General features: G+C 64.7%; 1 protein-coding gene across 3 annotated transcripts in view; it reads left to right on the top strand.

The window, feature by feature from the left end:
* The window catches only part of DNMT3A (DNA methyltransferase 3 alpha), a 57,734-nt gene that overhangs the window by 19,145 nt on the left and 14,738 nt on the right, over positions 1–23,851 (top strand). For all 3 annotated transcript variants that reach the window (XM_062571262.1, XM_062571261.1, XM_062571263.1), the window contains 3 exons: positions 2,518–2,857; positions 19,398–19,444; positions 19,785–19,931. In XM_062571262.1, the coding sequence (XP_062427246.1) occupies positions 2,518–2,857; positions 19,398–19,444; positions 19,785–19,931 (534 nt within the window). The remainder of the gene's footprint in view (positions 1–2,517; positions 2,858–19,397; positions 19,445–19,784; positions 19,932–23,851) is intronic.

Raw genomic sequence — 23,851 nt, 5'->3', positions numbered from 1 at the left:
GGTGCCGCCCGCTTGGGAAGGCCGGGGGGCGGCTGCCGGCTGCGGCTGCTCGCTGGAAGGTTGGCGGCTCCCTCGGCCCCGAGGGCTCCACCGCCGGAGCCAGGCGGCTCCCGGAGAGGGGCCGAAGTGGGGCCGTGGCGAGCGGGTGCACGTGTGTGCGTGTGCATGTGCATGTGTGTGCACATGTGCATGTGTGCGCGTGTGCCTGTGTGTACGTGTGCGCGTGTGCCTGTGTGTACGTGTGCATGCGTGTGTGAGCACATGTGCATGCGTGTGCGTGTGCACGCGTGCTGGGCGCTTGCAGCGTCCTTGCGCCCCCGGGCCAGTGCCTGCTCTCGGTGCCGCGGGGCCTGGCAGGATCGTTGGGCGGCACACGGGCCGAAGCATGCCATGCCATACCGTGCCGTGCTGTGCCATGCCAGGCCACCCCCAGCACGAGTGGTGCCAGCGCCCCGCAGGACTGGGGCAGCAAGGGGAGAGCAGGCGGCAGCGCTGGCTCCGGCTCGCCCCGGTGTCGGCGTTGCAGCCAGAGGCCCCGCGGCAGCCATCCGGCTCTGGGTGCCGGCGGGCGGCCGGGCTTGCAAAGGGTCCCGCCGCGCGCGGAGCCGCCGTCGCCGTCCCACCCGCGCGGCCCCTTCCTCCGGGCTCGTCCCCTCCTTCCCGGCTCCGCTCGCCGCCGCCGGGCCGCCAGCGAAGGAAGTGACTGTGCCGGGAGCCCGGGCCGGGGCCGAGCAGGAAGCGGCAGCCGCGGGGAGGAGGCGCCTAGCGCGCAGCAGGCGCCCGCCGGCCGGGGCCTCGGCGCCGATCCGCGGGGGACGCGCCATGGTAAGGGGCGCCCCCCACCCCTGCTCCGCCGTGGGGGGCGGCGGGGCAGGCGGGGAGGGGGGTCCGCCGCATCCCGGCATCGCGGGGGGCGCGGGGAGCCGCGCGGGCGGCCGCAGGGCGCGCGTGGCACGCGGGGCGCAGCGCGGCGTGCACCTGCCCCGAGCCGCCCGGGCGCCCTCGCCGGCGCCCGGCCGCCTCCCCGCCGCCCGCGGGCGCCGCGTCCTGGCGCGGGTCGTCCACGGGGCGACGGTGCCCGCGGCGGGCGGGCGGCCCCGGGCCCCCCGCGCTGCCGGGCGCCGGGGCCGTGCCGGGGCGCCGTGCCGGGGCGCAGACGCCCGAGCACTTTCACTCTCCCCGGCCACCAAAACCGCCGAGCCGGGCGGGCTCCTTTCGCTCTGACTCCGCGCGGGCGCCGCCGGCCGCCCCGGCTCCCCCGGCCGGCGGCTTTCCGGCAGCAGCTGGAGCCGCCGGAAGGGGCCGGGGCCGGGGCCCGGCTCGGCGCCCGCAGCACGACGGGAAGAGCAGCGCCGCGGCCGGCGGCCGGCGTGGGCACGCGGGTGCCGCGGCCTCCCGCCGCCGGCCCCGCGCGTCCCGCTCGCCGCCGCGTCTCCCACGGCGCCGCTCTGCTCTTCCTGTCCCGGGCACACGCACGTGTGCGCGACGCGGGCCGTGCACTACCCGTCATGCACACGCACGCACATGCACAACCTTGTCACCGGCCCTAGGTCTTCCTGTCGCGTGCGCAGGGCGTGCTGCCTGCCACGCGCACACCTGTGCGCACACACGCGCGTCGTGATCCCCGGTACTGCCCGTCTCCTATGCAAACATGCGTAGTGCAGTCCTTGCACGTGTGTCACACACACACACATGTCGTGATTCCAGGTTCTACCTGGCTCTTGCACAAACACACATAGTGCAATCCTTGCACGTGTCACACACACACGTTGTGACACCCAGTTCTGCCTGTCTTACACAAACACACACAGTGCAGTCCTTGCACGTGTGTCACACACAGGTGCACACCGTGCTGCATGCACGCACGAACACAGGGCCGCTGTGTCAGCCTGCCGTAAACACCTGTGTCACGGGCCCTAGGTGGACACACAGGCATGCCCACGCACCACGGTGCTGGTGAAGCGTGCGTGCACGTGCGAGCTCGCACAGCTCTTGCTAGATGTGCCGGCACAGCCTGCACCGGCCCGGTGTGCCCACGGGCAATGGGGGCTGACCCCGTGGGGCCTCAGCGTTGGAGGGGCTGATGATGGTGGCTGTGGTGGTGATTGCCATGGTGGTGGTGGCCATGGTGGTAGTGGCCATCTCAGTGGGGGCCGCGGTGGTGATTGCGGTGGTGGTAGTGGCCGTGGTGGTAGTGGCCATCTCAATAGGGGCTGCTGTGGCAGTCGTGGCTATGGTGGTGGTAGCCACCTCAGTGGGGGCTGTGGTGGTGATTGCCATGGTGGTGGTGGCCACAGTGATGGTGGCCATCTCAGTGGGGGCTGTTGTGGTGGCGGTGGCCATGGTGGTGGTGGCCATCTCAGTGGGGTCTGTGGTGGTGGTTGCCACAGTGGTGGTGGCCCAGGTGGTGGTGGCCGTGGCAGCGGTGACCCTGGCAGCAGTGGCCGTGGTGTTGATGTCTGTGGCAGTGGTGGCCATGGTGCCGAGCTCTCAGCCGCTCCCTCTCTGCCTCGGCAGGTGGAAAGCAGTGAAGCACCCAAAGACGCCGCTGCCGTCCCCAAGTGCCCCCCGCCCTGCCCGGAGCCCGGCGCCGCCGAGCAGGTGCCGAACGGAGACGCGGAGGCGGACGGCGCCCAGTGGAAGGGGTCGGAGGAGAGCAACGCGAGTCCCAAGGGCGGGCGCCACGACGAGGACGAAACGGAGAGCCTGCCGGACGGCGAAACCGGCCGGACCCTGGAGAACGGCCGCTGCACCCCGAAGGAGGGCCTGGACCCCCAGGCCAATGAGGGTGAGCTGGCCCCTTCCGACCCCCAGAAGAAACGAGGCAGGAGGAAACTCTTGGAGGCAGCCGAGAAAAGTAAGACCTTAGCGTTTAGGGCTGCCCGCTACGGGGCTGCCGGCAGGACTCAGGAGCGCGGCGGCCCCGGCCCCGCCGAGCCCCCCGGGGACCGCCCCCCGGCATGCCGCGTCCCCGGGGCGAGGGAGGGTGGCCCCGGGCCTGGGCGGGGGGACAGCTCTCCGAGGGCCCCCCGCGCCGCGCATGGCAGCCGCGCGCGTGCGCGCCCGAGGCGGGTCGCGAGGCTGCATGGCAGAGCCGGGAGATGCATGTGCATGGGCACGGCTCCGGCGCGGCCCCGCGCCCCTTCCCGAGCCGGGAGCCTCCCGGCCCGGCCGGCCCGAAGCGCTCTGCCGGGCTGCTGGAGCCGAGCCCGGTGTGGCGGCCGGGCGGCCAGGGCACAGGCACTAGCGTGGTCCAGGTGGCATCCAGGGGACAGGCGCTGGTGTGGCTGGGTGGCATCCATAGGACGGGCTGGTGCGTCTGCGCTGTGTGCTGGTGGCATCCAGGCCAGAGGTGCTGGTGTGGCTGGGTGGTGTCTAGGTGACACGTGCTGGTAGGGCCAGGATGTTTTGCAGGAGATGCGCTAGTGTGGCCAGGTGGCATCTAGGGGACAGGCACTGATGTGGCCCAGGTGGTGTCCAGGTAACAGGCCCTTGTGTGGACAGGGTGGTGTCCTGGTGACAGGGGCTGGTGTAGCCACAGAGGTGTCCTGGTGACAGGTGTTGGTGTGGCTGCGGAGGTGTCCAGGGAACAAGCACTGCTGTGGCTGGCTGCGTCCAGGACATAGGCGGAGGTGTGACCAGGTGGCATCCAGGACACAGGCACTGGTGTGGCTGTGGTGGTGTCCAGAGGACAGGTGCTGGTGTGTGTGTGGTAGCATCCAGGACACAGGCACTGGTGTGGCTGCAGTGTCATCCAGGGCACGGGAACTGGTGTAGCTGCAGTGATGTCCAGAGGACAGGTGCTGGTGTGTCTGCGGTAGCATCGAAGACACAGGCAGTGGTGTAGCTGCAGTGCTGTCTAGAGGACAGATGCTAGTGTGTCTATAGTGGCATCCAGGACACAAGCACTGATGTGGCTGCGGTGGTGTCCAGGACACAGGCACTGGTGTAGCTGTAGTGGTGTCCAGAGGACAGGGAGTGGTGTGTCTGCGGTGGCATCAAGGACACAGGCACTGGTGTAGCTGCAGTGATGTCCAGAGGACAGGCACTGGTGTGTCTGTGGTGGCATCCAGGACACAGGCAGTGGTGTAGACATGGTGGTATCCAGAGGACATGTGCTGATGTGTCTGTGGTGGCATCCAGGGCACAGGCAGTGGTGTAGCTGCGATGGTGTCCAGAGGATATGTAATGGTATGGCTGTGGTGGTGTCCAGAGGACAGGTCTGGTGTGTCTGCGGTGGCATCCAGGACACAGGCAGTGGTGTAGCTGCGGTGGTGTCCAGAGGACAGACACTAGTGTGGCTGTGGTGGCATCCAGAGGACAGGTGCTGATGTGTCTGTGGTGGCATCCAGGGCACAGGCACTGTTGTGGCTGTAGTAGTGTCCAGAGGACAGGCACTGGTGTGGCTGCGGTGGCACCTGCGACACAGGTGGTGGTGTAGCCACGGTGGTGTCCAGAGGACATGCGCTTGTGTGGCTGCAGTAGCATCCAAGACACAGGCACTAGTGGAGCCGTGGTGGTGTCCAGGGCACAGGTGCTGGTGTGTCTGTGGTGACATCCAGGACACAGGTGCTGGTGTAGTAACGGTGGTGTCCAGAGGACAGGCACTAGTGTGTCTGTGGTGGCATTCAGGACACAGGCACTGGTGTGTCTGTGGTGTCCCGAGGACAGGCGCTTCTGTGTCTGTGGTGGCATCCAGGACGGAGGCACTGGTGTGGCTGTGGTGATGTCCAGGACACAGGTGCTGATGTAGCCACAGTGGTATCCAGAGGACAGATCATAGAATCATAGAATCAGTAAGGTTGGCAGGGACCTCTGGAGATCATCTAGTCCAACCCCCCTGCTCAGCAGGGTCACCTAGAGCATGTTAGACAGGGTTGCATCCAGGCAGGCCTTGAAGATCTCCAGAGAAGGAGACTCCACAACCTCTCTGGGAAACCTGCTCCAGTGCTCCGTCACTCTCACAGTGAAGAAATTCCCCCTCACATTCAGGCAGAACTTCCTGTGCTTCAACGTCTGCCCATTGCCTCTTGTCCTGTCACACGGGACAACTGAAAAGAGTTTGTCCCCGTCCCCCTGACACCCTCCCTTCAGGTACTTGTACACATTGATCAGATCCCCCCTCAGTCTGCTCTTCCCCAGGCTGAACAGGCCCAGCTCTCGCAGCCGTTCCTCACAGGGCAGGTGCTCCAGCCCTCCGATCATCTTTGTAGCCCTACGCTGGACTCTCTCCAGTAGCTCCATGTCTCTCTTGGACTGGGGAGCCCAGAACTGGACACAGTACTCCAGATGAGGCCTCCCCAGGGCTGAGGAGAGGGGCAGGATCACCTCCCTCCACCTGCTGGCAACACTCTTCCCAATGCAGCCCAGCAGACCATTGGCCTTCTTGGCCACAAGGGCACCTTGCTGGCTCGTGGTCAACTTGTCCACCAGCACCCGCAGGTCCTTCTCTGCAGAGCTGCTTTCCAGCAGGTCAGCCCCCAGCTTGTCCTGGTGCCTAGGGTTATTCCTCCCTAGGTGCAGGACTCTGCACTTGCCCTTGTTGAACCTCAGGAGGTTCCTCTCTGCCCAACTCTCCAGCCTGTCCAGGTCTCTCTGAATGGCAGCACAGCCCTCACGTGTGTCAGCCACTCCTCTCAGCTTGGTATCATCAGCAAACTTGCTGAGGAGGCACTCTGTCCCCTCATCCAGGTCCTTGATGAAGAAGTTGAACAGGATGGGACCCAGTCCTGAGCCCTGGGGGACTGCACTAGCCACAGGCCTCCAACTGGACTCCACGCCACTGATGACGATCCTCTGAGCTCTGCCTTTCAGCCACTTCTCAATCCACCTCACTGTCCACTCATCTAACCCACACTTCCTGAGCTTATTGAGGAGGATGTTATGGGAGAGTGTGTCCAAAGCCTTGCTGAAGTCAAGGGGCACAATGTCCACTGCTCTCCCCTCATCTACCCAGCCAGTCAGTCCATCATAGAAGGCTATCAGGTTGGTTAAGCAGGGTTTCCCCTTGGTGAATCCGTGCTGGCTACTCCTCATCACCTTCTTCTCCTCCATAAGTCTGGAGATGACATCCCGAATGAGCTGTTCCATCACCTTTCCATGGATGGAGGTGAGGCTGACCAGCCTATAGTTTCCTGGGTCCTCCTTCTTGCCCTTCTTGAAGACTGGAGTGACGCTGGCTTTCCTCCAGTCCTAAGGCACCTCTCCAGTTCTCCACAACCTTTCAAAGATGATGGAGAGTGGCCTGGCTACAACATCCGCCAGCTCCCTCAGTACCCATGGGTGTATCCCATCTGGGCCCACGGATTTGTGGATGTCCAGCCTGCCCAGAAGGTCTCTAATCCTTTCCTCCTCAACCAAAGGAAAGTCTTCCCTTCTCCAGACTTTCTCCCTCATGTCCAGGCTACGGGATTCCTGAGGGCTGCCCTTAGCAGTGAAGACTGAAGCACAGAAGGCATACAGTAATTCTGCCTTCTCCGTATCCCTTGTCACCAGGGCCCCCGCCCCATTCAGTAGCGGGCCCACATTTTCCCTAGTCCTCCTCTTGCTGCTGATGCCTTTGAAGAAGCCCTTCCTGTTGTCCTTGACATCCCTTGCAAGACTCAATTCCAGCTGGGCCTTAGCCTTTCTCGCCACATCTCTACGTACTCTGATTGCATTCCTGTAATTCTCCCAGGTAGCCTGTCCCCTCTTCCACGTTCTGTGTACTTTCTTCTTTTTGAATTTGGCCAGGAGCTCCTTGCTCACCCATGCAGGTCTCCTGCCCCTTTTGCTGCACTTCTTACTCATAGGGATGCAACACTCTTGAGCTTGAAGGAAGTGATGTTTGAATACTAGCCCGTTCTCCTGGACCCCCCTTCCCTCTAGAGCCTTAACCTGTGAGATTCCTGCAATTAGGTCTCTGAAGAGCTCAGTGTTCGCTCTCCTGAAGTCCAGGGTTGCAATCCTGCTTGTTGCCTTACTTCTTTCGTGCAGGATCCTGAACTCCACCATCTCGTGGTCACTGCAGCCAAGGCTGCCCCCAACCTTCACATCTCCAACCAGTCCCTCTCTGTTGGTTAGGACAAGATCCAGCAGGACACCCTTCCTTGTAGGCTCCTCCACCATTTGTGACAAGAAGTTATGCTGGTCTGTCTGTGGTGGAATCCAGGACACAGGCACTGGTGTAGCTGTGGTGGTGTCTAGAGGACATGTGCATGTGTGTCGGTAGTGGCATCCAGCACACAGGCATTGATGTGGCTGCAGTGGTGTCCAGAGGACAGGTGCTGGTGTGGCTGTGGTGATGTCCTGGGCACAGGTGCATGTGTATCTGTGGTGGCATCCAGGTCACATGCACTGGTATGTCTTTGGTGGCATCCAGGACACTGGCAGTGGTGTGTCTGTGGTGGAATCCACGGCACAGGCACTGGTGTAGCCATGGTGGTGTCCAGAGGACAGGTGCTGGTGTGGCTGCAGTGACATCCAGGACACAGGCAGTGGTGTAGCCACGGTGGTACCCGGAAGACAGGTGCTGGTGTGTCTGTGGTGGCACCCAGGACACAGGCAGTGGTGTAGCTGTGGTGGTGTCCAGAGGACAGGTGCTGGGGTAGCTGTGGTGGCATCCAGGACACAGGCAGTGGTGTAGCTGTGGTGGTGTCCAGAGGACAGGTGCTGGGGTAGCTGTGGTGGCATCCAGGACACAGGCAGTGGTGTAGCTGTGGTGGTGTCCAGAGGACAGGGAGTGGTGTAGCTGCGGTGACATCCAGGACACAGGCAGTGGTGTAGCTGCGGTGGTGTCCAGAGGACAGGTGCTGGGGTAGCTGCGGTGGCATCCAGGACACAGGCAGTGGTGTAACTGCGGTGGTGTCCAGAGGACAGGGAGTAGTGTGGCTGTGGAGACATCCAGGACTGAGGCACTGGTGTGGCTGCGGTAGTGTCCAGAGGACAGGCAGTGGTGTGTCTGTGGTGGCATCCAGGACACAGGCACTGGTGTAGCCATGGTGGCATCCAGAGGACATGTGCTGGTGTGTCTGTGGTGGTGTCTAGAGGACAGGTGCATATGTGTCTATTGTGGCATCCAGGACACAGGCACTGGTGTAGCTGTAGTGGTGTCCAGAGGACAGGTCTGGTGTGTCTGTGGTGGCATCCAAGACACAGGCACTGATGTGGCTGCAGTGGTGTCCTGAGGACAGGCAGTGGTGTGGCTGTGGTGACATCCTGGGCACAGGTGTGTGTGTGGCCAGGTGGCATCCAGGTCACATGCACTGGTGTGACTAAGGTGGTTGCCAGGTCACAGGCGCTGGTGTGGCCGGTGGCATCCAGGGCACAGTTTCTGGTATGGCAGAGTAGCATCCAATGCACAGGCTTTGGTATGGCCAGGTCGGCATCCAGAGGACAGGCACTGGTGTGGCCAGGTACCCAGGCCATAGACGCTGCTGTGGCCTGTGTGGCATCCAGGGGAAGGGTGCTGGTGTGGCCAGGTGGTGTCCATGGAGACAGATGCTGGTATGACCAGGATGGCATCCAGGGAACAGGTGCTGGTGTGGCCAGGAGGTGTTACCAGCACAAGCGCTGGTGTAGCTGGGTACTATCCAGGACACAGGAATTGATGCAGTTGGAGTCATGTGCAGGGGACAGGCACTGATGTGGCCATGTGGCATCCAGGCCAGAGGCCCTGGTGCGGCTGGGTCGTGTCCAGGTGACAGATGCTGGTATGACCAGACTGTTTTCCAGGGGACCAGTGCTGGTGTGGCAGGGTGGTGTCACAGAAACACAGAATGGTTGAGGTTGGCAGGGACCTCTGGAGATCATCTAGTCCAACCTCCCTGCTCAAGCAGGGTCACCTAGAGCATGTTAGACAGGATCGCGTCTGGGCAGGTTTTGAGTATCTCCAGAGGAGGAGACTCCACAACCTCTCTGGGCAACCTGGTCCAGTGCTCTGTCACTCACAGTCAAGAAGTTCTTCCTTGTATTTGGGTGTAAGTTGCTGTGTTTCAGTTTGTTCCCATTACCCCTTGTCCTGTCACTTTGCAACACAGAAGAGAGTCGGGCCCCATCCTCATTGATGTGATCCCCTCTCCATCTTCTCTTCTTCAAGCTGGACAGGCCCAGCTCTCGCAGCCATTCCTCACAGGGCAGGTGCTCCAGCCCTCGGATCATCTTCATAGCCCTACGCTGGACTCTCTCCAGTAGCTCCATGTCTCTCTTGGACTGGGGAGCCCAGAACTGGACACAGGACTCGAGATGAGGCCTCCCCAGGGCTGAGCAGAGGGGCAGGATCACCTCCCTCCACCTGCTGGCAACACTCTTCCCAATGCAGAAGGCCACAATGCTAGTGGCCTTCTTGGCTGCAACACCACATTGCTGGCTCACAGTCAACTTGTTGTCTACCAGGACCCCAAGGTTATGCTCCACAGAGCTGCTTTCCATCAGGTCAGCCCCCAGCCTGTCCTAATGCATGGAGTTATTCCTCCCTAAGTGCAGGACCCTGCACTTGCCTCTGTTGGATTTCATGCGGTTCCTCTCCGCCCAGCTCTCCAGCCTGTCCAGGTCTCTCTGACTGGCAGCACAGCCTTCTACTCGTGGGTCAGCCACTGCTCTCACCTTGGTATCAGCCGCAAACTTGCTGAGGAGGCACTCGGTCCCTTCATTCAGGTCACTGATGAAGACGTGGAAGAAGACGGGTTCCACTACTGACCCCTGGTGGACACTGCTAGCTACAGGCCTCCAACTAGACTGCGCCACTGGTGACAACACTCGCTTTTACTTTCAGCCGGTTCTCGAGCCACCTCACTGTCTGCTCGTCTAACCCGCACTTGCTGAGCTTACCTAGGAGGATGTGATATCTTCTTGTGCAGGGCACAGACCTTGGTGTGGCCTAGTGGTGTCCAGGACACAGGCGCTGATGTGGCCAGGTGGCGTCTATAGGTCAGGCACTGTTTTGGCTGGTGTGGTGTCCAGGGGACAGGCACTGGTGTGACTGGGTGATGTCCAGGACACATGCACTAGTGTGATCAGGTGGTGTCCGGGGCACAGGTGCTGGTGTGACCAGGTGGTGTCCAGGGGACAGGCACTAGTATGACCAGGTGTTGTCCAGGGCGCAGGCACTGGTGTGACCAGGTGGTGTCCAGGACACATGCATTAGTCTGACCAGGTGTTGTCCAGGACACAGGTACTGGTGTGACCAGGTGGTGTCCAAGGGACAGGCACTGGTGTGACCAGGTGGTGTCCAGGACACATGCACTAGTGTGACCAGGTTTTGTCCAGGGGACAGGCACTGGTGTGACCAGGTGTTGTCCAGGGCACAGGCTCTGGTGTGACTAGGTCATGTCCAAGGGACAGGCACTGGTGTGACCAGGTGGTGTCCAGGACACATGCACTGGTGTGACCAGGTGTTCTCCAGGGGACAGGCACTGGTGTGACTGAGTGTTGTCCAGGACACATGCAGTGGTGTGACCAGGTGTTGTCCAGTCCACATGCACTAGTGTGACCAGGTGGTGTCCAGGGCACAGGTGCTGGTGTGATCAGGTGTTGTCCAGGACACAGGCTCTAGTGTGACCAGGTGGTGTCCAAGGGACAGGCACTAGTGTGACCAGGTGTTTTCAAGGGCACAGGCTCTGATGTGACCAGGTGTTGTCTATGGCACAGGTGCTGGTGTGACCAGGTGGTGTCCAGGGCACAGGCAGTGATGTGACCAGATGGTGTCCAGGGCACGGGCACTGGTGTGGCTGGGTGTTGTCCAGGACACATGCAGAGGTGTGATCAGGTGTTGTCCAAGGGACAGGTGCTGGTGTGATCAGGTGTTGTCCAGGACACTTGCACTAGTGTGACCAGGTGTTGTCCAGGGCACAGGCGCTGGTGTGGCTGGGGTGGTGCCTGGGCACAGGCACTGGTGTGACCAGGTGTTGTCTGGGGCACAGGCAGTGGTGTGACCAGGTGGTGTCCAAGACACAGGCACTGGTGTGACCAGGTGGTGTCCAGGACACATGCAGTGGTGTGACCAGGTGTTGTCCAGGGCGCAGGCACTGGTGTGACTGGTGTTCTCCAGGACACAGGCACTGGTGTGACTGGGTGATGTCCAGGACACATGCACTAGTGTGATCAGGTTGTGTCCGGGGCACAGGTGCTGGTGTGACCAGGTGGTGTCCAGGATACATGCACTAGTGTGACCAGGTGTTGTCCAGTCCACAGGCGCAGGTGTGACCAGGTTTTGTCCAGGGTACAGGCACTGGGGTGGCCAGGTGTTGTCCAGGACACAGGTGCTGGTATGACCAGGTGTTGTCCAGGATACATGCAGTGGTGTGACCAGGTGTTGTCTAGGGCACAGGTGCTGGTATGACCAGGTGTTGTCCAGGGCACATGTGCTGGTGTGACCAGGTGTGGTCCCAGGGCACAGGTACTGGTGTGACCAGGTGGTGTCCAAGGGACAGGCACTAGTGTGACCAGGTGTTGTCCAGGGCATAGGCACTGGTGTGACCAGGTGGTGTCTAGGGCACAGGTGCTGGTGTGACCAGGTGTTGTCCAGGGCACAGGCACTAGTGTGACCAGGTGTTATCCAGGGGACAGGTGCTGGTGTGACGAGATGGTGTCCAGGGCACAGGCAGTGATGTGACCAGGTGTTGTCCAGGACACATGCAGTGGTGTGACCAGGTGGTGTCCAGGGCACAGGCGCAGGTGTGACCAGGTGGTGTCTAGGGCACAGGTGCTGGTATGACCAGGTGGTATCCAGGGCGCAGGCACTGGTGTGACTGGTGTTGTCCAGGACACGGGCACTGGTGTGACCAGGTGTTGTCCAGGGCACAGGCGCAGGTGTGACCAGGTGCTGTCCAGGGCACATGTGCTGGTGTGACCAGGTGTTGTCTAGGGCACAGGTGCTGGTGTGACCAGGTGCTGTCCAGGGCGCAGGCACTGGTGTGACTGGTGTTGTCCAGGACACGGGCACTGGTGTGACCAGGTGGTGTCCAGGGCACAGGCACAGGTGTGACCAGGTGGTATCCAGGGTACAGGCACTAGTGTGACCAGGTGTTGTCTAGGGCACATGTGCTGGTGTGACCAGGTGTTGTCTAGGGCACAGGTGCTGGTGTGACCAGGTGTTGTCCAGGGCACAGGCACTAGTGTGACCAGGTGTTGTCCAGGGGACAGGCACTGGTGTGACCAGGTGGTGTCTAGGGCACATGTGCTGGTGTGACCAGGTGCTGTCCAGGGCACATGTGCTGGTGTGACCAGGTGGTGTCTAGGGCACAGGTGCTGGTATGACCAGGTGGTATCCAGGGCGCAGGCACTGGTGTGACTGGTGTTGTCCAGGACACGGGCACTGGTGTGACCAGGTGTTGTCCAGGGCACAGGCGCAGGTGTGACCAGGTGCTGTCCAGGGAACATGTGCTGGTGTGACCAGGTGCTGTCCAGGGCACAGGCACTGGTGTGACTGGTGTTGTCCAGGACACAGGCACTGGTATGACCAGGTGTTGTCCAGGGTACAGGCGCAGGTGTGACCAGGTTTTGTCCAGGGTACAGGCACTGGTGTGACCAGGTGTTGTCTAGGGCACAGGTGCTGGTATGACCAGGTGTTGTCCAGGATACATGCAGTGGTGTGACCAGGTGTTGTCCAAGGAACAGGCACTGGTGTGACCAGGTGTTTTCTAGGGCACAGGTGCTGGTATGACCAGGTGTTGTCCAGGGCACAGGCAGTGGTGTGACCAGGTGTTGTCCAGGGCACAGGCTCTGATGTGACCAGGTGTTGTCTAGGGCACAGGTGCTGGTGTGACGAGGTGGTGTCCAGGGTACAGGCACTAGTGTGACCAGGTGTTGTCCAGGGGACGGGCACTGGTGTGACCAGATGTTGTCCAGGACACAGGCGCAGGTGTGACCAGGTGCTGTCCAGGACACATGCACTGGTGTGACCAGGTGTTGTCCAGGGGACAGGTGCTGGTGTGACGAGATGGTGTCCAGGGCACAGGCAGTGATGTGACCAGGTGTTTTCCAGGACACATGCAGTGGTGTGACCAGGTGGTGTCCAGGGCACAGGCGCAGGTGTGACCAGGTGGTGTCTAGGGCACAGGTGCTGGTATGACCAGGTGGTATCCAGGGCGCAGGCACTGGTGTGACTGGTGTTGTCCAGGACACGGGCACTGGTGTGACCAGGTGTTGTCCAGGGCACAGGCGCAGGTGTGACCAGGTGCTGTCCAGGGCGCAGCACTGGTGTGACTGGTGTTGTCCAGGACACGGGCACTGGTGTGACCAGGTGTTGTCCAGGGCACAGGCGTAGGTGTGACCAGGTGCTGTCCAGGGCGCAGGCACTGGTGCGACTGGTGTGGTCCAGGGCACAGGCACTGGTATGACCAGGTGTTGTCCAGGACACAGGCACTGGTGTGACCAGGTGCTGTCCAGGGCGCAGGCACTGGTGTGACTGGTGTTGTCCAGGGCGCAGGCACTGGTGTGACCAGGTGCTGTCCAGGGCACAGGTGCTGGTGTGACCAGGTGCTGTCCAGGGCGCAGGCACTGGTGTGACTGGTGTTGTCCAGGGCGCAGGCACTGGTGTGACCAGGTGCTGTCCAGGGCACAGGCACTGGTATGACCAGGTGCTGTCCAGGGCGCAGGCACTGGTGTGACTGGTGTGGTCCAGGGCACAGGCACTGGTATGACCAGGTGTTGTCCAGGGCACAGGCGCAGGTGTGACCAGGTGCTGTCCAGGGCGCAGGCACTGGTGTGACTGGTGTTGTCCAGGACACACGCACTGGTATGACCAGGTGTTGTCCAGGGCACAGGCGCAGGTGTGACCAGGTGCTGTCCAGGGCGCAGGCACTGGTGTGACTGGTGTTGTCCAGGACACACGCACTGGTATGACCAGGTGTTGTCCAGGGCACAGGCGCAGGTGTGACCAGGTGCTGTCCAGGGTGCAGGCACTGGTATGACCAGGTGCTGTCCAGGGCGCAGGCACTGGTGTGACTGGTGTTGTCCAGGGCGCAGGCACTGGTATGACCAGGTGCTGTCCAGGGCGCAGGCACTGGTGTGACTGGTGTGGTCCAGGGCACAGGCACTGGTATGACCAGGTGTTGTCCAGGGCACAGGCGCTGGTGTGGCTGGGGTGGTGCCTGGGCGCTGGTGCAGCCGCGTGGTGTCCGGGACGGAGGCGGTGGCCTGACCGCTGGCTGTGCAGGTGCCAGGAGTGGCCCCGGTGCCCGCGCTGCCCCGGGCGCCGCGGCGAGGGGCCGGCAGCGCCCTGCTCCCGTTGCGCTAACGAGCCGCCTTGCGGGCGGGCGGCCCCGCCGAGGGCTCGCGGCCCCGCCGAGGGCTCGCGGCCCCGCGCTGCCCCGCGGGACGCGGCTGCGCCGGCGCTGCCTGCAGCCGCGCTGGCGCCAGCCGTGCGCGCGGTGCCGCCGTGCCCGTGCGGCTCGGCAGGGCCCGCGGTGGCAGGGCCGCGGGCACGGCCGCCTGCCGCCGCGACCCATCTCCCCAGGGCTGCTCGCCGACCGCCGCTGGCCCCCGGCGCCTGGCACAGAGCTGTCCCCTGCCTGGGGAGAGGCTCTGTCCCAGCACCTTCCTCCCTCGGCTCCGGCTACCAGCCCTGGCCCACTTCGCTGGCACGTACCAGGCTGTGAGCTGGCCCTAGGTGGTGGGCTGGGGGCCTCTCACCTGCCCCCCGTGTCTGCGCAAGGAGGGCATGGCTGTTTGGAGGGCGTTGGGTGCTGTCTCGTGGTGGCGTCTCGAGGTGGAGCGGTGCAAGGTGCCTGCTGGCAGTGCTGGGTGTGCATGAGGGCGAGGAGCACCCATCCGACCTGCCCAGGCTGCTCCCCAGCAAATCCTCCCGCTGCCCCTGCTCCCACAGCCCATCCCTGGCGTCTGGGCAGGTGGCACTGAGAGGACACCACAGCAGCCACCAGCAGCTGGGGCCTCCTACCCTGAATGAGTCTTCTGTCCTAGCTCTAAGCCACGTCCTAGAGCATCAGGGGCTTGTAGGAGATGCAGAGCTTCACCAGCCTGAGCCATAACTTGCTCGCAGAAGTGTGTGATGGGGCCAGGCTCGGAGTCCTTGGGGGCTGAGCGTCACGGCCCTGCTGGGAGGTCTCAGGAAGGAACCACTTGCTCTCTGGGTGCATGGTGGGGAGAGCTAGCCTGGCCACTGGCTGGGTGCAGGCTCCTCTCTGGTGTGGCTGCTCCCCAGACGTCAGGCAGTTGAGACGCTCCCCAGCCAGAGCGGCCAAGGTTCCCCCACCGCAGATGGGATGTGGCACAGGGTCTCTGAGGCACCAGCCTGGAGGGGTTGTCGAGCTGGAAGTCCTGGGAATTCAGGGGTGGATTTCAGAGGTTTAATTCTCCAGAGCCAGAAGGTTTTAGCATCGCTTTGCTTCGCTTCTGGGGAAGTTTAGGCAAATGTCCTTTATGCTCTCATGAGGCCTTGCACCTTCTCCCTGGGCTGCCAGAGAGGCAGAGACAAGACAAACACGCCTAAAGCAGCGCTGGGAGCGCAGGGCAAGGACCCAGCAAGGGCAGCTTGGTTTGGCTGGAGGGGCCCAGGGCTGCAGTGCTCCTTTGGCCGCCGGAGGCAGAAAGCTTTGGCCATTCTGCAGCAGCAAAGGGTCAGTCCGACGCCCGGCTGTGCCGGGGGGCCAGGCTGCCTTGCCCGCGTCCTGCTGAGGCTGGGATGAGGCCGAAGCGGCGCTGCGCGGAGCGGAGCAGATGGATGGGGATTTCCTCTGCGGCTGGAGGAGGTTCGGCTGCACTCCCGCCCAGCGACGGGGCTGCCTGGGGGCTGGGCTCTGCGTGCTGAGCTGGAAGGCAGGACCCTGCCGGGCAGACAGACAGCCCCGTGGGTGGGCAGGGTCCTTGGGAAGCCCGGAGAAGAAAAGGTCAGGGTCACATCCTAGCAGCGCCCGGCCCAGCATTGCGTGGGCAGGGGGAGCACGAGGTACCGCAGGAGGGACCTGCACAGCCGTGCACGGAGCAGGCAGCATGGGCCGCTGCGGGTGGAGCGGGAGAGCCCGGCGGCGCGGGGCTGAGAGCACCGGCAGGCAGCTCGTGACAGCAGTGGGTGGCACTCGGTGTGGTGAGGAGGAGGTGGAGATGAGCAAGGCAGGGGGGATGACGGGGATGAGCGAGGCCAGGCTGGGGATGGAGATGAGCAAGGCAGGGGGGATGACGGGGATGAGCGAGGCCAGGCTGGGGATGGAGATGAGCGAGGCAGGAGGATGACGGGGATGAGCGAGGCCAGGCTGGGGATGGAGATGAGCGAGGCAGGGGGGATGACGGGGATGAGCGAGGCAGAGCTGCGGATGGAGGCTGCTTCTCCTCCACCTGTGAGTCACCCACGCTGCGAGCTCGGTGCCAGCCGGAGCCTCTCGGGTTTCCAGGCGCCCTCCATCTTGTCCTGGAGCAGCCCAAGGGACTGAGCATAAGCAGGCATCTGCTCCTGCATTCAGCTCGTCCCGCGGCTCTTCCCTGCCCTCCGCCTCCTCTCTGGGCACCGTCTCCGAGCCTGGGTGGTCAGGGTGTCCAGGCGCCGTCTCCGAGGTCGGACACGCAGGGTGTCCAGGTGCCATCTCACAAGCTGGGCGCACAGGGTGTCCGGGTGCCATCTCCGAACCTGGGTGTGCAGGGTGTCCGGGTGCCGTCTTCAAGGCCGGGCACGCGGGGTGTCCAGGTGCCGTCTCCGAACCCGGATGTTCAGGCTGTCCAGGTGCCATCTCCCGAGTCAGGCGTGAAGGGTGTCCGGGTGCTGTCTCCAAGGCCGGGTTTGCAGGGTGTCCGGGTGCCATCTCCCGAGCCAGGCACACGCTGTGCAGGCACTGTCTCCGAACCCGGGTGTTCAGGGTGTCCAGATGCCGTTTCCCAACCCGGGTGTTCAGGGTGTCCAGGTGCCGTCTCCGAACCCGGGTGTTCAGGGTGTCCGGGTGCTGTTTCCCAAGCCGGGTGTTCAGGGTGTCCAGGTGCCGTCTCCGAACCCGGGTGTTCAGGGTGTCCAGGTGCCATCTCCGAACCCAGGCGTGAAGGGTGTCCGGGTGCTGTCTCTGAACCCGGGTGTTCAGGGTGTCCAGGTGCCATCTCCGAACCCGGGTGTTCAGGGTGTCCAGATGCCGTTTCCGAACCTGGGTGTTCAGGGTGTCCGGGTGCCGTTTCCCGAACCCAAGCGTGCAGGGTGTCCGGGTGCTGTCTCCAAACCTGGGTGTTCAGGGTGTCCAGGTGCCGTTTCCCAACCCGGGTGTTCAGGGTGTCCAGGTGCCATCTCCGAACCCTGGTGTTCAGGGTGTCCAGGTGCCGTTTCCCAAACCCAGGCGTGCAGGGTGTCCAGGTGCCATCTCCGAACCCGGGTGTTCAGGGTGTCCAGGTGCCGTCTCCAAACACTGGTGTTCAGGGTGTCCGGGTGCCGTCTCTGAACCCGGGTGTTCAGGGTGTCCGGGTGCTGTTTCCCAAACCCAGGCGTGCAAGGTGTCCAGATGCCGTCTCCGAACCCAGGCGTGCAGGGTGTTCAGGTGCCGTTTCCCAACCCGGGTGTGCAGGGTGTCCGGGTGCCGTCTCCGAGCCCGGGTGTTCAGGGTGTCCAGGTGCCGTCTCCGAACCCTGGTGTTCAGGGTGTCCAGGTGCCGTCTCTGAACCCGGGTGTTCAGGGTGTTCAGGTGCCATCTCCGAACCCGGGTGTTCAGGGTGTCCGGGTGCCGTCTCCAAACCCTGGTGTGCAGGGTGTCCGGGTGCCGTCTCCGAACCCGGGTGTTCAGGGTGTCCGGGTGCCGTTTCCCAACCCGGGTGTTCAGGGTGTCCGGGTGCCGTCTCCGAACCCGGGTGTGCAGGGTGTCCAGGTGCCGTTTCCCAAGCCGGGTGTGCAGGGTGTCCAGGTGCCGTCTCCAAACCCTGGTGTGCAGGGTGTTCAGGTGCTGTTTCCCAAGCCGGGTGTTCAGGGTGTCCAGATGCCGTTTCCCAACCCGGGTGTTCAGGGTGTCCGGGTGCCGTCTCCGAACCTGGGTGTTCAGGGTGTCCGGGTGCCGTCTCCGAACCCGGGTGTGCCTGCGGCTTCTTCGCGCTGCGTGGCCCTCGCTGTTTTGATGCGAACGCTGTGCGTTGGGAGCCGACCGCCCCGCGCCGGCGGTTGCTGTTACTGGCCAGAGCCGCGGTCGCCGCGGAAGGAGCCGCCGCGGTTCGTTCGGTCGGACCCGTCCGGGCAGCGCTGCGTTCCTGCGCCCGGCTCCTCCCTGCCCGGCGCCCGGGGTCGGCGCCCGCCTTCCGGCCCGCTCGCGCCTCTCGGTCTTCGTGGACTCGGCGCCGTCGGAGCGGCTGCAAGCCGGTGTCCTCCGCCGACGGGCGGTGGGCGATGGCGTGTCCGGCCGCCCCTCGCGGAGGTCGCCCGCTTTCCTCCCGGAAAGGCCCCCAGCGACCTCCAGGAGCTTTCCGTCCCCAGGCCTTTCCCGGAAACGTATTTTCAGCGCCTCAGCCGGGTGCGCCCCGTGTTGCATCCGCACCTTGCCGTGACGGACTTGCCTTCCCGCCGGGGTTTCCTCGGCCCCGCGGCCCCGGCCTGCCTCCGGGCCGCCGGCACAAGGCGTCTCCCCAGCTCTTCCGTTTCCCCTCTCCGAAGTCCCGCGCCTCCCGCCTCGATCGCTGCATCCTCTTCGTTACACGGCGGCTGCTCACTCCTCGTGGCTGCCCGGCGCGGCGGCGCCCGGCCCGGCTCCCCGGCCGGCGGCCGCTCCGTCCTCGCCCGCGGCAGCGAGGTCCCGGCGCGCGCGCGCAGCGCCCGGAGCTCTCAGCGGCGCCCGGCGCGAGCGACGCTGAGCGTCTTTTCCATCTGCTGCAGGGAGCCCCCGGCAGGCGCCCGGCCCCGGCGACGCCTCCGCAGCCGCCTTTCTTCCCCGGCCTCGGAGAGAAGCGGTCTGGGAGCGATTCGTCCTCTAGTCTGAGTCAATGGTGTGTAGCGGACCCCAGGCTCCCTCCCCGGCTTGGCCGGGGACCACGTGAGTCCGCGTGCCGGCAGGCCCCTGCCGCCCCGGCGCTCGGGAACCCCGAACCTTCCCGGCCTTCTCCCGCAGAGAGCAGAGACGGGGACGGAATAACCGGGCCACGGCGGGAGGCCCGGGGGCCGCCCCGCCGGGCGTCCGACGGCGCCCGGGACCGCACGGCGGAGCGGAGGCGCAGGCGGGACGGCCGCGGCGTCGGGGGGCTCCCGCTCGCCCGGCGCCGGGCAGGTGCCGTGCGTCGGCGCCGCGCGCTGCTCCCCGCCGGCGCGGCCCCCCGGCCCCGGCCCCGGCCCCGGCGCGGGGGCCCGCAGGGAAGGAGCGGAGGGGCCGGGCGCCCCCCGGGCGGAGAGCGACAGGAGAGCCGCCGGCCCGGCGCCCCGCTCCCGCGGGACGCTCCCGGCGCCGAGCCCCCGGCGGCCCCACGGCGCCCCGCTCGCCCCGTCCCGGCTCACGGCTCCTCTCTCTTCTGTGTCGCAGGCAAGGAAGAGAAGGAAGAAAACAACTTCGACAGCCTGAAAATGGAGGCAAGTATGTCCTGGGGCCGGCCGGCCGCGGCGACCGCCCCGGAGGAGCCCGCGGCGCCCGCGTTTCCCGCGCCCCGGCAGGCAGCGGCAGCAGCCCGGAGGCGCGGGGATGGGCTCCGGCGCCCTGCGCCTGGCGAAGCCCCGCGGCCCCCCAGCCCTCGGCACGGTGCCCCGGCGCGCCGCAGCAGCCGCTCGGCCCCGGCTCCGGCTCTGCCGCCCCGCGCCTGCGCTCGGCCCCGCGGCCGGCAGAGCCCCGCGCGGCCCCCGCCCGGCCCCGGCGCCCCCTCAGCCTCGTCTCTCTCTCTCTCTCTCTCTCTCTCTCCCCGCCGGCGGCTCGCAGGGCTCCCGAGGGCGGCTGCGCGGAGGGCTGGGCTGGGAGTCGAGCCTGCGCCAGCGGCCCATGCAGCGGCACACCTTCCAGGCCGGTGACCCCTACTACATCAGCAAGCGCAAGCGGGACGAGTGGCTGGCGCGCTGGAAGCGGGAGGTAAGCACGCCGCAGGACGGGCTGCGCGCTGGGAGGGCGGCGCGGCGGTGGGCAGCTGGCGCAGGGTGCGGGCGGGAGCAGGAAGGGTTGCCGCCGCCCTGGCCGGCACCGCCGCTGCGGCTGCCTGGCCAGCGGGGCCACACACCCCAGGTGCCAGCCGCGCTGTGCTGCACCGTACTCTGCACCGCTCTGCACCGTGCAGTACTGCGGTGCACTGTGCTGTACTGCAGTGCACCGCTCAGCACCGTGCAGTACTGCGATGCACTGTGCTGTACTGCAGTGCACCGCTCTGCACCGTGCAGTACTGCGGTGCACTGTGCTGTACTGCAGTGCACCGCTCTGCACCGTGCAGTACTGCGGTGCACTGTGCTGTACTGCAGTGCACCGCTCTGCACCGTGCAGTACTGCGGTGCACTGTGCTGTACTGCAGTGCACCGCTCTGCACCGTGCAGTACTGCGGTGCACTGTGCTGTACTGCAGTGCACCGCTCTGCACCGTGCAGTACTGCGGTGCACTGTGCTGTACTGCAGTGCACCGCTCTGCACCGTGCAGTACTGCGGTGCACTGTGCTGTACTGCAGTGCACCGCTCTGCACCGTGCAGTACTGCGGTGCACTGTGCTGTACTGCAGTGCACCGCTCTGCACCGTGCTGTACTGCGGTGCACTGTGCTGTACTGCAGTGCACCGCTCTGCACCGTGCAGTACTGCGGTGCACTGTGCTGTACTGCAGTGCACCGCTCTGCACCGTGCAGTACTGCGGTGCACTGTGCTGTACTGCAGTGCACCGCTCTGCACCGTGCAGTACTGCGGTGCACTGTGCTGTACTGCAGTGCACCGCTCTGCACCGTGCTGTACTGCGGTGCACTGTGCTGTACTGCAGTGCACCGCTCTGCACCGTGCAGTACTGCGGTGCACTGTGCTGTACTGCAGTGCACCGCTCTGCACCATGCTGTACTGTGGTGCACTGTGCTGTACTGCAATGCACTGTGCTGTACTGCAGTGCACCACTCTGCACCACGCTGTACTGCGGTGCACTGTGCTGTACTGCAATGCACTGTGCTGTACTGCAGTGCACCGCTCTGCACCGTGCAGTACTGTGGTGCACTGTGCTGTACTGCAATGCACTGTGCTGTACTGCAGTGCACCGCTCTGCACCATGCTGTACTGTGGTGCACTGTGCTGTACTGCAGTGCACCGCTCTGCACCGTGCAGTACTGTGGTGCACTGTGCTGTACTGCAGTGCACCACTCTGCACCATGCAGTACTGTGATGCACCGTGCAGTACTGCGGTGCACTGTGCTGTACTACAATGCACCGTGCAGTACTGTGGTGCACTGTGCTGTACTGCAGTGCACCACTCTGCCCCATGCTGTACTGCGGTGCACTGTGCTGTACTGCAGTGCACCGCTCTGCACCGTGCAGTACTGCGGTGCACTGTGCTGTACTGCAGTGCACCGCTCTGCACCGTGCTGTACTGTGGTGCACTGTGCTGTACTGCAATGCACTGTGCTGTACTGCAGTGCACCGCTCTGCACCGTGCAGTACTGCGGTGCACTGTGCTGTACTGCAGTGCACCGCTCTGCACCATGCTGTACTGTGGTGCACTGTGCTGTACTGCAGTGCACCACTCTGCACCATGCTGTACTGCAGTGCACTGTGCTGTACTGCAATGCACTGTGCTGTACTGCAGTGCACCGCTCTGCACCGTGCTGTACTGCAGTGCACTGTGCTGTACTGCAATGCACCGCTCTGCACCGTGCAGTACTGTGATGCACCGTGCAGTACTGTGGTGCACTGTGCTGTACTGCGATGCACCGTGCTGTACTGCGATGTACCGCTCTGCACCGTGCTATACTGTGATGCACCACCCTGCACTGCACTATACTGCAATGCACCTCGCTGCACCATGCTGTACTGCAATGCACCGTGCTGTACTGTGATGCTCTGCGATGCAGTGTGCTGTATAGTGATGCACTATGTTGTACTGCAGTGCACAGTGCTGCATCATGCTGCACTGTGATGCACTGCACTACACCGTGCTGTACTGCAGTGTACACTGTTGCACTGTGCTGCACTGTGCTATACTGTGATGCACCATGCTGCACTGTGCTGTACTGCAATATACCGTGCTGTACTGCGCTGCGCTGTGCAGCACCATGCAGTACTGTGCTACACCACGCTGCACTGTGCAGTGCTGCACTGCACCGTGCTGCACAATGCTGTACTACGATACACTGTGCTGCACCGTGCTGTACATTGATGCACCGTGCTGCACTGTGATGCACTGTGCTGTACTGCAATACATTGCACTGCACCGTGTTGCACCGCACTGCACCATGCTGCACTGCACTGCACTGTACTATACCGTGCTGCGCTGTGCTGTACTACGCTGCACGACGCTGCACTGCACTGTGCTGCACCACGCTGCACTGTGCTGTGCTGCACTGCACTGTGCCGTGCCATGCCATGCTTTGCTGTGCTGTGGAGCCATCGCCGGTACCTCTGGCCACGGTGCTGCGTGTGCCGCTCCGGCAGCCCTTGCAAAGGGGCCCGGTGGCGGCGGCGGCGGAGCTGTTCCCCGCCTCGTACGCGGTGCAGGTCCACGCGGGCGCTTTCATTTGCTGCTTCTGGTCAGCCAGGGATGCAGCCTGGACGCCGGCGGTGCCGGCCGCTCAGCTCCCGATGCCAGCGGCCTGCCACGGAGGAAAAAGCCTTGGCGGGGCGCGTGTCCCTGCGCCCCGCTCCGAGCGGCACCCCGGCGGTGGCAGCCCGCACGTCGGCCCTGTCCCCACAGCGCCTGGCCGCTCCGGCCTTTCCTGCCACGTCCCGGGGGAGGCGGCGCGATGCGGTGCAACGGGGGAAGGGGGCAGCAGCGGGGACCTGCCCGCGCCGCGGCCTCCCCGTGCACGCGAGGAAGGGAGCCGCGCGCCCGCGTCCCTGCTGCAGCGCTCGCCGCAGCCTCCTCTCCCTGGCAACACGTCCCCAGGCGGCACTGCCGCCCGCGCCGCTATTTATAGCCCTGCGCGCCAGCCGCCCGCCATGCCTTCCCGCCGGCACCGGGCTCGGCACGGGCAGCCGGCACGGCCGGCACTGCCAGGCATCCCCGCAGTGCAGCGGGCCCAGCCGGGGGTCGCTGGGGGGTGCAGCGTGCAGAGCAGGGAGTGCAGCCGGTGTCGCAGCCGTGCAGGGGGCCATTCGGGCCTGTCGGGGGGTCACCGTGGAGTGCAGCGCATGGAGCAGGGGGTGCAGCCGGTGCCGCAGCCGTGCAGGGGGCCCAGCGGGCCCGTCCGGGGGTCGCCGTGGGGTGCAGCGCATGGAGCAGGGGGTGCAGCCGGTGCCGCAGCCGTGCAGGGGGCCCAGCGGGCCCGTCCGGGGGTCGCCGTGGGGTGCAGCGCATGGAGCAGGGGGTGCAGCCGGTGCCGCAGCCGTGCAGGGGGCCCAGCGGGCCCGTCTGGGGATTGCCGTGGGGTGCAGTGGGTGGAGCAGGGAGTGCAACCGGGTGTCGCAGCCGTGCAGGGGGCCCAGCGGGCCCGTCCGGGGGTCACCGTGGGGTGCAGTGTGCGGAGCAGGGGCTGCAGCCGGTGTCGCAGCTGTGCAGGGGGCCCAGCGGGCCCATCTGGGGGTCACTGTGGGGTGCAGTGTGCAGAGCAGGGGGTGCAGCCGGTGGCACAGCCGTGCAGGGGGCCTGTCCGTGGGTCGCCATGGGGTGCAGCGCGCGGAGCAGGGGGTGCAGCCGGTGCCGCAGCCGTGCAGGGGGCCCAGCGGGCCCGTCCGGGGGTCGCCGTGGGGTGCAGCGCGTGGAGCAGGGGCTGCAGCCGGTGTCGCAGCTGTGCAGGGGGCCCAGCGGGCCCGTCTGGGGGTCACTGTGGGGTGCAGCGCGTGGAGCGGGGGGTGCAGCCGGTGCTGCAGCCGTGCAGGGA

The sequence above is a fragment of the Rhea pennata genome, chromosome 3 (genome assembly GCF_028389875.1).
Source record: "Rhea pennata isolate bPtePen1 chromosome 3, bPtePen1.pri, whole genome shotgun sequence".
NCBI classification, from domain to species: Eukaryota; Metazoa; Chordata; class Aves; order Rheiformes; family Rheidae; genus Rhea; species Rhea pennata.
This window is presented reverse-complemented; position numbering and strand designations above follow the sequence as displayed.